The following is a 15,483-nucleotide window of genomic DNA, read 5'->3' on the forward strand; positions in this document are numbered from 1 at the left end:
TTGGAAAAAGCAGGGGACAAGAAAAAGTCCTTTCCCTCTCTAGGTCTCCCCTCTTACCGGAAGCCCTTTCGGAACAAGAGGTTTTTCCGTAAGAACCCTGGGAGAGGCCAGGGAAAGTGGGAGGATAAGAGGAACAAGAACAAGGGGTTCATCTTTAACAAAAACCCCAGCGATACCAAGAAGCCTTCTCAATGAAGGTTCGCCCCAGGTGGGAGGGAGATTATCTCTCTTTCTCCCAGCCTGGAAAAAGATTACCTCCAGTCAATGGATTCTAAACATCATAGAATCAGGTCTGAGGCTGACATTCAAAAAATGGCCCCGTCCCTCTTTTACGATGACATCTATAAGATCTTCGGCAGAAGAACAGCTGGCACTGGAAAACGAGGTCATCGGGCTAGTAAAAAAGGGAGTACTCCTGGAGGTTCCCCCACAAGAAAGAGGGCAAGGGTACTATTCCCCTCTATTCCTGAGGAAGAAACCAGACGGTTCCTTCAGGACCATTATAAATCTAAAAAAACTAAACGATTACTTGGACGTTCAAGCATTCAAGATGGAAACGATAAAATCATCTATCAAAATGTTGTTTCCCCAATGCTTCATGTTGGTCCTGGACCTAAAGGACGCATATTATCACGTCCCAATACACAAGGATCACCAGAGGTTCCTCAGGATGGCAGTTCACATCAGGGGAGTCCTAAATCACTTCCAATTTTCAGCTCTACCATTTGGCCTTGCCATAGCCCCGAGGGTTTTCACAAAGCTGATAGCAGAGGTAATGGCTCACCTCAGGGAAGAAAATACCCTAATCGTTCCATATCTGGACGATTTCTTGGTGATAGGCTCCTCCCCGCAACATTGCGAGGATCAACTGGCAATAGTGATGCATTCTTTAAAGGAATTGGGCTGGCTAATAAACGTAGGGAAGTCCAGACTAATGCCTTCTCAGGTCCAGGAGTACCTAGGTCTCACTCTAGACTCCAAAAAGATGGAGTGTCGGCTCCCAGAGAACAAGATACAAAAACTAAAAAGTTTAGTATCAAGAACCCAATCTCTCCCCTCCATAACACTCCGTCAGGCCATGTCCCTCTTAGGCTCCATGACCTCTTGTATTCCAGCGGTCCAGGGGGCCCAATTACATTCGAGAGTCCTTCAATGGCAGATATTATCGGAGCAAATCCATCTAGGAGGGCATTTAGACGGGCAGTTGACTCTATCTCCTCGCACCAATCACTCTCTAACATGGTGGAAATCGCAGGAAAATCTTTCCCAGGGAGTCCCATGGGTAATTCAGGTCTCGAAAGTCCTGACTACAGACGCAAGCCCTTCAGGGTGGGGGGCCCATCTGGGCGACCTAGTAGCCCAGGGCATTTGGTCTCCATCTCTGGTAAACAAATCCTCCAACATGAAGGAACTCCTTGCAGTAAAATTTGGCCTTCAAGAATTCTTGGGGGTCCTTCACTCTCACCATGTAAGAGTAATGTCGGACAACCGGGTGGTAGTATCTTACCTAAATCACCAGGGGGGTACCCGTTCCAAAAATCTAATGGAAGTGACCGACTCAATCCTGCAAATAGCCGAGAGCAATCTCTTATCCCTAACAAGCCTACACATAAAGGGAGTAGACAATTACAAAGCAGACTTCCTCAGCCGGTCCAGCCTAAAACAGGGGGAATGGGAACTAAATCGGTCAATATTCACCCAGATCACAGAAAGATGGGGTGTTCCCAAAATAGATCTCTTTGCGAGCCATCTAAACAAAAAAGTAGCCTCCTTTTGCTCCCTATCTCCTCTGGGGAACCCAGTAGCGGTGGACGCTTTCCTGATATCTTGGGGTCACCATCTTGTCTATGCCTTCCCTCCTCTTATTCTGATTCCAGCAGTGCTGAGGAAGATTCGGGAGGACGGGGCGCTGGTCATCTTAATTGCCCCGTTCTGGCCGAAGAGACCTTGGTTCTCATGGATGAGGAAGATGTCAATATCCGACCCTTGGGTATTACCAGACCTTCAGGATCTATTGTCGCAGGGCCCAGTCTGTCACCCTCGAGTCAAGAACTTGCACTTGACAGCTTGGCTCTTGAAAGGAAATTATTAGAGAGCAGAGGGTTCTCTCCGGGGCTAATCTCAACCCTGTTACAAAGTAGGAAGCCGGTTACAACAAAACAATACGGCAAGGTATGGAAAAAATTTCTGTCTTCTTCAGGTGTAAGAATAGGGAAAGAAATTCCCCTTACTTCCATTCTAGAATTCCTACAAAATGGGTTGGAGATGGGGTTGGCCACTAGTACCCTAAAAGTTCATGTGGCAGCTTTGGGAGCCCTATTCAATTTTGACTTGGCTTCAAACAGATGGGTCTCTAGATTTATCAGGGCAGCAGGAAGATCGAGGCCTCTTCCAGTAAAAGTTGTTCCTCAATGGGACTTAAACTTGGTCCTTAAAGCCCTGACTAGTACTCCATTTGAACCATTACGCGAAGCTTCACTGAAAAATTTATCTCTAAAAACTGCTCTGTTAGTCGCCCTCACTTCTGCCCGTAGGGTTAGCGACTTACAGGCTCTCTCAGCTAATCCTCCCTACACACAATTTCTAGAGGATAGAGTCATTTTAAAAACAGACCCAGCATATCTACCGAAAGTGGCTTCAAAATTTCACAGGTCCCAAGAGATATCTCTCCCCTCCTTCTATCCCAACCCTAAAAATAAGGAGGAACAAACATTACATACACTAGATGTAAAAAGGTGTCTCTTACATTACATAGAAGCCACTAGAGAGAGTAGGGAGGATCCCTCTCTGTTTGTGTGTTTCCAGGGTCCCCGGAAGGGGAAAAAAGCATCCAAAGCCACCATAGCAAGATGGATCACGGACGCCATCAGTCTCTCATACTCGGCAAGTGGGATATCCGTTCCCGGGGAGGTTAAGGCTCACTCAACAAGGGCAGTGGCAACTTCCTGGGCGGAGAAAGCCGGAGCTTCCATAGACCAGATATGTAGAGCTGCTACCTGGTCTTCACCATCCACATTCTATAGGCACTATAGATTGGACCTAATCTCCTCTTCAGACCTTACTTTCGGTAAAAGGGTTCTGGAGGCGGTGGTCCCTCCCTGAATGTACTATCTATGCAATTCTCTCCGTGGTGCCGTCATGGGCGATCAGAGAAAAATATAGTTCTTACCGATAACGGTATTTCTCTGAGCCCATGACGGCACCCGTACATTCCCTCCCTTCACTTATGGGTGCGCACATCAAATTAGTGCCATAGTCTATTTATAGTCTTTAAACACGCGGTATCTCGTTATGATAAACAGTTAAAATTTACAAATGTTTTAGTAGTCTCCCATCGTTCTCTATGTAAAACAACTGATGCAGGAGAGTGGTACCGCCTTTTTATCCGTAGGTTTCCTGTCCTTGGTGGGCGGATCCCCTCTCTCCGTGGTGCCGTCATGGGCTCAGAGAAATACCGTTATCGGTAAGAACTATATTTTTTTTTTTTACAACTTTTGTCACTTGCATTTGTTTTGTTTGCAAACATTTTGCCAATGTCCAAGAACAATATTTTCTTTAGAGGCTAGGTACCACATGAAAGATCCACTGTTTACAGAGTTGGGATTTATTTACAATCGACTGATTTCCAGGCCTGATATAACTTGTTAGTTTACCCATGTCATACAAAATGAAAGCCCCAAATGTTGGCCAAACCCCCCAATATCTATCTGTACCACAGATGATTGTTAGGTATCCGAAGAGTTTGATGTCAAACTGCTGATACTGTTCTCTAATATATTAGCTGTTCCTGTGTATGGAGAGTTGGGTAAGAGCGCTGCCGGCCAAAGCATCATTCTGCCGACAGCTATCTAAAGTGTATGGGCCTTTACTGATCACTTCCTAACAAAGTGAAGTAAAATACAGGAATCCTAAAGTCATCAAATTTTTCTGCTATGCAAACACCTAAAGACGCTTGTCTGCAAGTAAAGTAGTTTCTGGTTTGCCGTCATATCCCAAGTAATTTGGTACGGCCAGTCAGTCGATTATTGACTTTTACTCTTGCTACCTCCAATGGGTGGCACTAGATTTCCTGGTCTCTTACTTTTGGCAAGAGGCTATTTGCATATTTAGTTTTACCATAAGTCTTCCTACACCAGCTTGGCACTCTCCACAGGGAGAAACTTTAGCCCTTGTACTCCCTGTAAAATCAGGTGCAAGTCTGGTGTGACGGCAATGCAAAACCAAGTACGGTAAGCATGAAAGCTGCAGCTTCACCCCTGCAGGTGCTAAGACTCCCGAGCACTCTGAAGCTCGATGTCTAACATTTATGCCAAGAAAATCCCACGGTAGATACATTACACGTACTCCTAAAGTCCCATTCATATAATGGAGGCCGACAGTGTCCACTTGGCCTTCTCGGAGGTATTATCTATCAAAATAATCAAAATCCTTACTTTATTTTTTCAGTTGTAAAGGAAAGCGCAGTAAACTGTTTTTCTACGCAGATCAATTGCTGCTAGAAAGCATATCGTGCTGTGTACGTTTTTGGCATTGTCCTACGTCAGGCCCTTCTGTTGGAGGTATTTAGAAAACCTTCCCAATAATTCTTCTAACTGGTAGATGTAATAATGCGTACAGTCTAGTGGAGACATATTATAATTTTTATGTAATTTGTTTATTTAGGACATGATGTTCTCTTTCCTGCCCTTCCTGTCTCACTTGTTGCCCACCTGCTGTACTCAAATGTAATCCATCTCTGGCGAGAGACATTTTCAGATTACAGGAGGTGTCTTTGCCTCTGTGCTCCAGGCCTGAACTTGGTCAAACCAGTCTTGTCAGAGAGGTAATGGACTGCATGGTTGCCCAGGCTCTATAGCACTCCATTAACACAGGAGACTACAGTACTTGTGTTATGAACGGGGAGAGGACAGTAGGCTGATGCCAGATACCACTGGATACAGCTAGCCTCCAGTAAGAACAGGAGACATGCCCCATGATTTTTTTTTTTTCCACTCCATCAACCACTCCCCATGAAGATCTGCCATGTGAAGGCTGTTTCAAGCGCTGTAGTCAGGTGATATGTGATATCCTTGTCCTTTCGATACTTTGCTCCCAGCAGTTTGTAAATGGTTGGAATGTTTAACCTACTGTCTGGAAAATTTGCCTTTTGCTTTATAAAGTCACATCAATGTTATTTGAAGTTCACTGACGTTTACCTCACATGTTTGTTTTTAATAAACAAAGACCATAATTAGCAGGACCCATGATGTATCTGCTGACTGGTTCCAGGTTCCAATCAGACTTCAATAATCTTAGATCTCTTCTCACATGTTGTGTACTGTAGAACAATTGTCAACATTTCAGAGATGCTTGCACTTTTACTGACAAATACAGGTTTATGTAAAGACTCAATATTTAGTGCTGACCATTATTTTTACTAAGTCTCTTATTTATCACTTTTGCCTTATGACGTGTTCCATTACGCTGGAAAATAATGTGAAGCACCAAACTGCTCCTGGATTGTTGGGAGAAGTTGCTCTTGGACTTGTCCTTTTCTGTGACCCTGGGCAAATGTCTGGGGACCGCAGCACACTTTTGCCAGCCGTGGGCCCTTTATTTGCTCCTGATACTGAGCATGCACGCAGTGTTCAGTACAGATCTGATAAATGGTTGATTTTGGGGCAATCTTACAAGCAGCAATACTCCTCTAACAGCTGTAGGGCGAGCTGCGCTCCACCCACCGCTGCTAACCTGGTAAATGCCACTGTCAATTTCTTTCATCGCAATATTGCAAGTTGTAAAAAGTATACTAAGGCTAATCTTATGGTGTTATAAGAAGTGCTCAAATCCCAGCCTGATACCAGTATCGTACCTATCAGCATCATGGGTTCTTATGTTGCTGTTGGTCTAGTGATAAGATGAGTGCTGAAATGCGCCAGTATTAAACTCCTAGTGTGGCTGCGTGCTGAGGCTTGCAAATAAGACACTCTTATACTGTAATTTGTTTCATATGCTAGCCTCAGGACAGGGTGTTTGCTAGTGCTGAAATCTGTGGTTTGTGTCTTGGTGCACTGCTATTACTGTACCTCTTATCCCAGAGCTCATACAGGTTAGGAAAGATTTCTTCATACTTCACTGAGCAATGTGGAATAGAACTGTTCTGGAAAGTCTTGTTCAACTTGTTGACAGCCATTTTTTATCCTGTCCACCACAACAAGACTTCTGATGGACAGAGGATAAAATACTTGATGTTTGTGCATAGTAATGCACACATCATCCCTATAACTATAGCTGATATTTTACCTTCTCCCAATGTGAAGTACAGATGGGTGCATGAAGGGGGACTCGGAAGCTGAGCGTGCTACATACAGCTGGCTCCTATCTATATACATAATTGTCTAAGGGTCACTTCCGTCTGACTGTCTGTCCTTCTGTCACGGTTATTCGTTCGCTGATTGGCCTCGGCAGCTGCCTGTCATGGCTGCCGCGACCAATCAGCGACGGCCACAGTCCGATTAGTCCCTCCCCTACTCCCCTGCACTCACTGCCCGGCGCCCGCTCCGTAATCCCCTCCATTCACCGCTCACACAGGGTTAATGGCAGCGGTAACGGCCCGCGGTGTAACGCGCTCCGTTACCGCTGCTATTAACCCTGTGTGTTCCCAACTATTTACTATTGATACTGCCTATGCAGCATCGATAGTAAAAATGTCATGTTAAAAATAATTAAAAAAAAACAAAAAACCTGCTATACTCACCCTCTGCCGCCTTTCTCGCTCCTCGGGACGCTCCCGGGATCGCTCCATTGCAAGCGGCAGCTTCCGGTGAGGTCCCGTCCCAGGGCTGGTGTGCGACAAGGACCTGCCGTGACGTCACAGTCATGTGACCGTGACGTCATCATATGTCCTGCTCACCTCAGCCCTGGCACCGAAAGCTGACGCTTGCAATGGAGCGATCCCGGGAGCGTGGCGAGGAGCGAGAAAGGCGGCGGATGGTAAGTATAGCAGGACTTCAACGGGCTATAGGTGAGTATATGTTTAGTTTTATTTTTTTAAGTCTCTATACTACGTGGCTCTGTGCTGGCCAATATACTATGTGGATGGGCAATATACTACGTGGCTCTGCTATATACTATGTTGTTGGGCAATATACTACGTGACTGGGCAATACACCGTACTACATGGGCAGTGCTATATACTACGTGGCTGGGCAATAAGTGACTGGGCAATATGCTACGTGGCTGAGCAATATGCTACGTGGCTGGGCAATATGCTACGTGGACATGCATATTCTAGAATACCCGATGCGTTAGAATCGGGCCACCATCTAGTCTACTATATAATTGTCTAAGGGTCACTTCCGTCTGTCTCTTTCTTTGTCTGTCACGGATATTCATTGATCGCGGCCTCTGTATGTCATGGATTTTAATTCTTTTTTTTAACAGGGATATGATGCCCACATTGCTATATACTACGCGGGCTCTGCAATGTACTATGCGGGCATGCATATTCTAGAATACCCGATGCGTTAGAATCGGGCCACCATCTAGTCTTTAATAACTCGCAATGCGCAAAACTTAATGCACACAACTTGCTACACTAACCTGTCACATGCAACTCAATACACAAAAAGTTGCTACACGCATGTCGCCACACACAACTCAACACACACATGACACATGAAACTCGCCCTAAAACACACACAAGTCTGGTATTATCCTTCAAAAATAAAAATCTGATTAATAAGCAGACAAACTACAAGAGCAACAAATGTACCATATAGGAAATATGGCAGCTGTCAGTCACATGACCTGTCTATTATGTGTATGTGTGAGCTAATATATACTGCCAGGGGGGATTGCTTCCTGTTGGCTGGGGATTTTTCAGGCTGCCAATTTAGCTTACAAATACTGAGGTAAAAATACTGACCAAATAACGTGTGAACGGGGTCTAATACAGGAGGAGATGACCTACAGGTATATACTGTATAAAACAGGAGATGACACATAGTTATATAGAGGAGGAGATGACATACAGCAGGTATATACTATATACAGGGGAGATGACATACAGGTATATACTATATTCAGGGGAGATGACACACCGGTATATACTATATACAGGAGCAGATGACAGTTATATACTATATACAGGAGGAGATGACATACAGCAGGTATATACTATATACAGGGGAGATGACATACAGGTATATACTATATACAGGGGAGATGACATACAGGTGTATACTATACAGTGGGGCAAAAATGTATTTAGTCAGTCAGCAATAGTGCAAGTTCCACCACTTAAAAAGATAAGAGGCGTCTGTAATTTACATCATAGGTAGACCTCAACTATGGGAGACAAACTGAGAAAAAAAAATCCAGAAAATCACATTGTCTGTTTTTTTAACAATTTATTTGCATATTATGGTGGAAAATAAGTATTTGGTCAGAAACAAAATTTCATCTCAATACTTTGTAATATATCCTTTGTTGGCAATGACAGAGGTCAAACGTTTTCTGTAAGTCTTCACCAGGTTGCCACACACTGTTGTTGGTGTGTTGACCCATTCCTCCATGCAGATCTCCTCTAGAGCAGTGATGTTTTTGGCTTTTCGCTTGGCAACACGGACTTTCAACTCCCTCCAAAGGTTTTCTATAGGGTTGAGATCTGGAGACTGGCTAGGCCACTCCAGGACCTTGAAATGCTTCTTACGAAGCCACTCCTTCGTTGCCCTGGCGGTGTGCTTTGGATCATTGTCATGTTGAAAGACCCAGCCACGTTTCATCTTCAATGCCCTTGCTGATGGAAGGAGGTTTGCACTCAAAATCTCACGATACATGGCCCCATTCATTCTTTCATGTACCCGGAGAAGTCGTCCTGGCCCCTTTGCAGAGAAACAGCCCCAAAGCATGATGTTTCCACCACCATGCTTTACAGTAGGTATCGTGTTTGATGGATGCAACTCAGTATTCTTTTTCCTCCAAACACGAAAAGTTGTGTTTCTACCAAACCGTTCCAGTTTGGTTTCATCAGACCATAGGACATTCTCCCAAAACTCCTCTGGATCATCCAAATGCTCTCTAGCAAACTTCAGATGGGCCCGGACATGTACTGGCTTAAGCAGTGGGACACGTCTGGCACTGCAGGATCTGAGTCCATGGTGGCGTAGTGTGTTACTTATGGTAGGCCTTGTTACATTGGTCCCAGCTCTCGGCAGTTCATTCACTAGGTCCCCCCGCGTGGTTCTGGGATTTTTGCTCACCGTTCTTGTGATCATTCTGACCCCACAGGGTGGGATTTGCGTGGAGCCCCAGATCGAGGGAGATTATCAGTGGTCTTGTATGTCTTCCATTTTCTAATTATTGCTCCCACTGTTGATTTCTTCACTCCAAGCTGGTTGGCTATTGCATATTCAGTCTTCCCAGCCTGGTGCAGGGCTACAATTTTGTTTCTGGTGTCCTTTGACAGCTCTTTGGTCTTCACCATAGTGGAGTTTGGAGTCAGACTGTTTGAGGGTGTGCACAGGTGTCTTTTTATACTGATAACAAGTTTAAACAGGTGCCATTACTACAGGTAATGAGTGGAGGAAAGAGGAGACTCTTAAAGAAGAAGTTACAGGTCTGTGAGAGCCAGAAATCTTGATTGTTTGTTTCTGACCAAATACTTATTTTCCACCATAATATGCAAATAAAATGTTAAAAAAACAATGTGATTTTCTGGATTTTTTTTTCTCAGTTTGTCTCCCATAGTTGAGGTCTACCTATGATGTAAATTACAGACGCCTCTCATCTTTTTAAGTGGTGGAACTTGCACTATTGCTGACTGACTAAATACTTTTTTGCCCCACTGTATATAAGGGAGATTACAAACATGTATATACTGAGGGGAAAATGAGAGGTGTGAGTGCAAAATGAGGAGTGAGGGAAAATAGTGGAGTGATGAATGAGAGGCGTGAGGGGGGGGGGGGGGGGGAAATTAGAAGCGTGAGGGGGAAATAAGAGAAGCAAGGTGCTATAACTAACCAGATATTTGCTATGCCCAGGCAACGCCGGGCTCTTCAGCTAGTTATAAATAGAATGGCAGTGACGAAGGGGCTAAATGAAGAGTAATGCAGCATTGGACACTGTACCCATATGTCGAAACTCTTCACCTGTGCCAGAGTAAGGCTGTTTTACACATGCGAGTACAGACCATGAGGTCTCCTCACACTATATATATATATAGCCGGATTAGGACCCGCTGCTTGTCCATATCCAGAATATAAAAGTCAGATGTATGAATCATTTCTGAATGAAGTGGTGTCCAGCGGTTTTCTTGAAGCTGGGAGTATAGTAATGCACTTTACTCTACCCACTGACCCATCTTGTTGTTGTAGTATATCGTCCATTTTATAGGTACCACTATCCATCCATCTATATGCTTGAAGTTGCTACTGTTTACCGGTATCTCCAGTTTACCAGCATGGTTTGGCTGGTTTGGATCATTTCAGCACCTGCTCTCCTGGCCACATCACTCTCCTCTCCTTATAACAACCAGGGGAACCAGAGGAAGTGAGGAAACAACCACAGTTCTCACTTCTTCTGGGTGTCTGATTTGTCCAAAGGATGGGACCTGGAAAGCCAGTGGTGATACCGCTGGAACAGCACCTGCACTGGAGGTGAATATAGCTGTTACGATTTTAAAAGGGGGGGAAACCTATTGATTGATAAGGGATTGTCCAAGTAATGGAAAACCCCCATTAAGCATCCCTGGGAATTCAGCCCAAGGTATGTTCACACAACACAACTTTCACACTGATTTCAGCACACATTCTCCAAAGGAAATGGGTCACTTATTGAAGCAGCTCCGCGGCACAAATTGGAGGGTCTGCCTCAGATTCTCTTGCATATCTGCATCATATCTGTTGTGTGAACATGGACTGAAAGAGAGAAGCTAACAATGCATTGAGAAAGTTCATATGGTTTTATCATAGAGAACCTTCTTAGGAACAGCTAAAGACAAAATTTAGCAAGCTTGGTGTGGAAAACCTTGTTGGAAACAGTCATGACCAGTGAGCCAAACCTTATCCCCAACAATCAGTTCCTGACCTCACTTATTTTGTAATTGAATGGACAATGATCCATACAGTCAGGGGACGGTGAATGCAGCAAAGACCGTAACCAGTGTCTATAGTTGTGTAGGGAAATCTTCTGCTGGTTCATATGGGGGTCTTGTTTGGGTGTCCACATACTTCTGGCCATGTTGAGTAGGGGTTTGTGCTGATGTGTTGGTCACTGTTCGCATGTAATCACACTTAGTGTTAATCTGCACTGACCTCTAATCCCTGGCACTCTGCATCAGATTTACCGTACATACCTATAAATAAACTGACATGAGCAGGAGACATTTTTCTATTTATTTCTAAATACTTTGTCAGCCTCTTCTCATGAATATCAAATTGTCCAAGTTCTGTAAGTGGCACCCAAGAGAAATCCTGGTCACACTGAATACAACCAATTTTCTTTCAATGCTGCAGTTCACAAAAACGTAAAAGGGTTTTCCCACAAACTAAGTTAATTTTAAAGTTTATTTTAATCAATACATCTTGGAATAATACCACTATTGGATGTGTTTAAAAAAAAAAATGTTCCTGTGCTGAGATAATCTTTTATAATTATGCCCCTGCTGTGTAATGTCTGTGTCACCGTGCAGGAACATGGTCTGATCATACTACAGCTCCTGGGCAGGGGGGAAGCAAAAGAGGATACAGACAGGACAGCAGGGGGTCATGGCTGATTCTTTTTGTGAGGTAAAACATTTTGCTGCCTTTTTTTTTTTTTTGTGTGTGTGTTTTGCCTCAAAGAATCATTTGTAACCCCATAATGTCTTGTCTGTATAGTCTTTTGGTTCCCCTTCTGCCCAGGAGCTGTGCTATGATCAGATCATGTTCCTGTACGGTCAGACTCAAACATTACACAGTACACAGCAGGGGCACGTTTATAAGATTATCTCAGCACCGGAACATTTTATTTAACACCTGTCCAATTATGGAAATTATTATTATTCCAAGATCTATTGATTAAAATGAATGGTGTGTGTAAGGAACTTTTTCACAATGTCAGTGGGGATGACCTTTACATTGCAATCTGTTCCTCCTTTATGATGAACAGGTGGTGGGAAGGTTGACCTCTATTCTTTTTAATAGAATCTGATTAATCTGTCCAGGCAGTAGTCTGGTAACATGTTTCTCTCAGATTATAGGGTTCAAAGCTGGGTCAGGACAAAAATCCCATTCTCAGTCTGTCAAGGCACCTTTTTGAAGGACGTTATGTGCTAGTAAAATATATATTGTAATGGAGGTGCATAGGCTTCGTTCACATCTGCATTACTTATTTCCAGATTTGTGTCTATTCCAGGAGGAGAATGGCAGAAAAAATGGCAATGCTGGAACTGTGACATAGTGGACATCAACAGCACCCAACAGACTCCATTGACTATGATGGGGTTCATCAGGTTTCTGTTATGGTGGCTGACATTTTAATAGATAAAATAGCGCAGCATGCTGCATTATGTTCAGAATTCTTGGTGTAATCTCCAATTGAGTCTCCATCAAAGATGTGAAAGTAGCCTAACTTTTAATTTAGTAATGTGATATTATACATTCCTCAACATTGAAATTGCAACATCAAGAAGAACGTGCTGTAAGGTTATGTAAATGGAGGACGTGTCGGGTGTCTAAGATCTCTCTCTAAGGTCCCTCTTTGATACTCTTGTAAAGGAAGAAGAATTATGAAGGAAAAATATAAAATATGAAGGTCCTTTTTGTAATACAGGGAATATCATTCATTAGAAAGGTTTCTGGGATTGAGGTAAATTTCTGTAGTCTAGTTTTGTTATATTAGTGAATCCTGGCATTTTGCGCACGGTCTAGTTTCCCCCTCAATTTGCAGACTGAGCAGTTGGTCACTTGCTGGGTAGTTCTCATCTGTTCCTCAATAGACTATTGAGAGAAGCAGATGAAACACTAATTGGCATGTGACCACCCACTCGATCTGGCAATTTAGGAAATCCTGATTGTGTGTGTATAATGCACACTGTCAGAATTCGCCATCCTACAGTCGTAGTGAGTGTGGAAATTTCTCATGCCCAGAAAACCGCTTTAAATAAATATTTGGACAGAATTACTAATATGCTTGTATCAGGATCTGGCGCATAAGGTTTGATTGTGTTATACCCAATTTAAAAAGCAAATGGTCCCCAAAAAAGAGAAATTCCCTGCATCCAGCCAACCTGTTGTGCTCTCTAGCTTCATAAGGGGTTGTGGCTTGATATCACATGAGCATTGCGGCCAATCGGCAGCTTTTGATCGAATGCAGTCTTCATTATTCAATCAGTGCTGAAATCCACTCTTGACGGAATAGTGATGGATGCTGCAGTGCAGTGCTCCTGTAATAAAATCTACTTCTTTCTTCTCTCTTTTTCTTGAACTTGCCATTCATTCAGGTAAAAAAAACAACAACAAACTGACAGCACAGTTGGTTGTTGCACAGACAAATAGTGTGCGGAGATTTCTAACAAGTCTTTTACCTCACCCCAGAGCTGGATTCACACGTACAATGCTCAGCACGTCTGTATATTGTCCTTCAGGCTGCTGATCTGTCTTGTGTGCTAAATAAAGAATAAAGCGCAGGAATCCCTCTGTGTGCTGTGTATTTGGGGAGATCACTGTAGCTAGTCTCCTACCAGCTCCGAAGCAATTGTAAATGAGGACGGAGAAACTGCAGAGGGAAAAACTACAGCCAAAAATACACACAATTTATCCTAAAGTTACCGGAATGTAATGTTACCCTTTTACCGTATGAGTAAATTGACAATTGCTTTTTAACTGCATATTTATGTGAAGCAATAAGTTATTCCTCTTATTTCCAGGTGTCGCCGATGGCGTGGGTGGATGGCGAGACTATGGAGTTGACCCATCTCAGTTTTCCGAGACTCTTATGCGCACATGCGAACGTTTAGTTAAAGAAGGACGGTTTGTGCCAACGCATCCTGTTGGGATCCTGACCTCAAGTTACTGTGAGCTGCTCCAGAACAAAGTACCTTTATTAGGTAAATAGTCTGACTGATGTTATACTGGGATTCTCTGGTATAAAAGACTGTCTGAAAATGTTTGCAATACTAAATTAGTGTTAGATTTAAAAAATAACTAAATGGTGATATTTAGTGTTCATTTAATTAATATTTTTAATATGTGAAAGCACATTTATGATACTGCAGCCATGGATAAATCTTAAAGGGAACCTGTCACCCCGTTTTTTCAGATTGAGATATAAATACTGTTAAATAGGGCCTGCGCTGTGCGTTACTATAGTGTATGTAGTGTACCCTGATTCCCCACCTATGCTGAGCAATACATTACCAAAGTCGCTGTTTTCGCCTGTCAATCAGGCTGGTCAGGTCAGGTGGGCGTGGTGACATCGCTCTTTTCTTCCCCAGCTTTCCGTTGGTGGCGTAGTGGTGTGCGCATGTCGCAGTGACGAATCCACTGCGCGCACGTGAAGAAGCAGCGCGCGATCTGCGCTATTACCCCCTGTCATCGGTGGGGGCGGCCATCTTCCTGGGGCCGCGCGTGCGCAGATGGAGTGCTCTGCTGCACGGGGCTTCAGGAAAATGGCTGCGGGATGCAGCGCGTGCGCAGAAGATATCGCGGCGGCCATTTTCCCAAAGCCGAGTTTGCATCTTGCATTAATCAGAGCTCAGATTAATTAACTGTAGCAAAATAGAAGCTGAGCTGTGATTGGTTGCTATTGGCAGCCTGATAAATCCCAAGCCAACAGGAAGCTCCCCCTGTCAGTATATATAAGCTCACGCATACACATAATAGACAGGTCATGTGACTGACAGCTGCCTTATTTCCTATATGGTACATTTGTTGCTCTTGTAGTTTGTCTGCTTATTAATCAGATTTTTATTTTTGAAGGATAATACCAGACTTGTGTGTGTTTTAGGGCGAGTTTCATGTGTCCAGTTGTGTGTGTTCAGTTGTGTGGCGACATGCGTGTAGCAACTTTTTGTGTGTCGAGTTGCATGTGACAGGTTAGTGTAGCAAGTTGTGTGCAGCAAGTTTTGCGCGTGGCGAGTTTTGCGCGTGGCGAGTTTTGTGTGGTGCATTTTGAGTATGTGCAAGTTTTGTGTGAGGCAACTTTTGCATGTGTTGCAACTTTTGTGCTTATGGCAATTTTTCCGCGTGTGCAAGTTTTGCGTGTGGTGAGTTTTCCATGAGGTGAGTTTTGTGCGTGGTGAGTTTTGAGTGGCGACTTTTGTGTTTTGACTTTTATGTGGCGAGGTTGGTGTATGTGTAGTGAAATGTGTGCTGAGGGTGGTATGTGTTCAAGCACGTGGTAGTGTGTGGCGCATTTTGTGTGTGTGTGTTCATATCCCCGTGTGTAGTAAGTATCCCATGTCGGGGCCCCACCTTAGCAACTGTACGGTATATACTCTTTGGCGCCATCGCTCTCATTCTT

At 43.8% G+C, this 15,483-nt stretch overlaps 1 protein-coding gene across 1 annotated transcript in view; it reads left to right on the top strand.

The window, feature by feature from the left end:
* The window catches only part of PPTC7 (protein phosphatase targeting COQ7), a 62,897-nt gene that overhangs the window by 22,482 nt on the left and 24,932 nt on the right, over positions 1–15,483 (top strand). Inside the window, exon 2 of the mRNA XM_069755164.1 lies at positions 13,889–14,068. Coding sequence (XP_069611265.1) covers positions 13,889–14,068 — 180 coding nt within the window. The remainder of the gene's footprint in view (positions 1–13,888; positions 14,069–15,483) is intronic.

Source organism: Ranitomeya imitator, chromosome 1 (assembly GCF_032444005.1).
Source record: "Ranitomeya imitator isolate aRanImi1 chromosome 1, aRanImi1.pri, whole genome shotgun sequence".
NCBI classification, from domain to species: domain Eukaryota; kingdom Metazoa; phylum Chordata; class Amphibia; order Anura; family Dendrobatidae; genus Ranitomeya; species Ranitomeya imitator.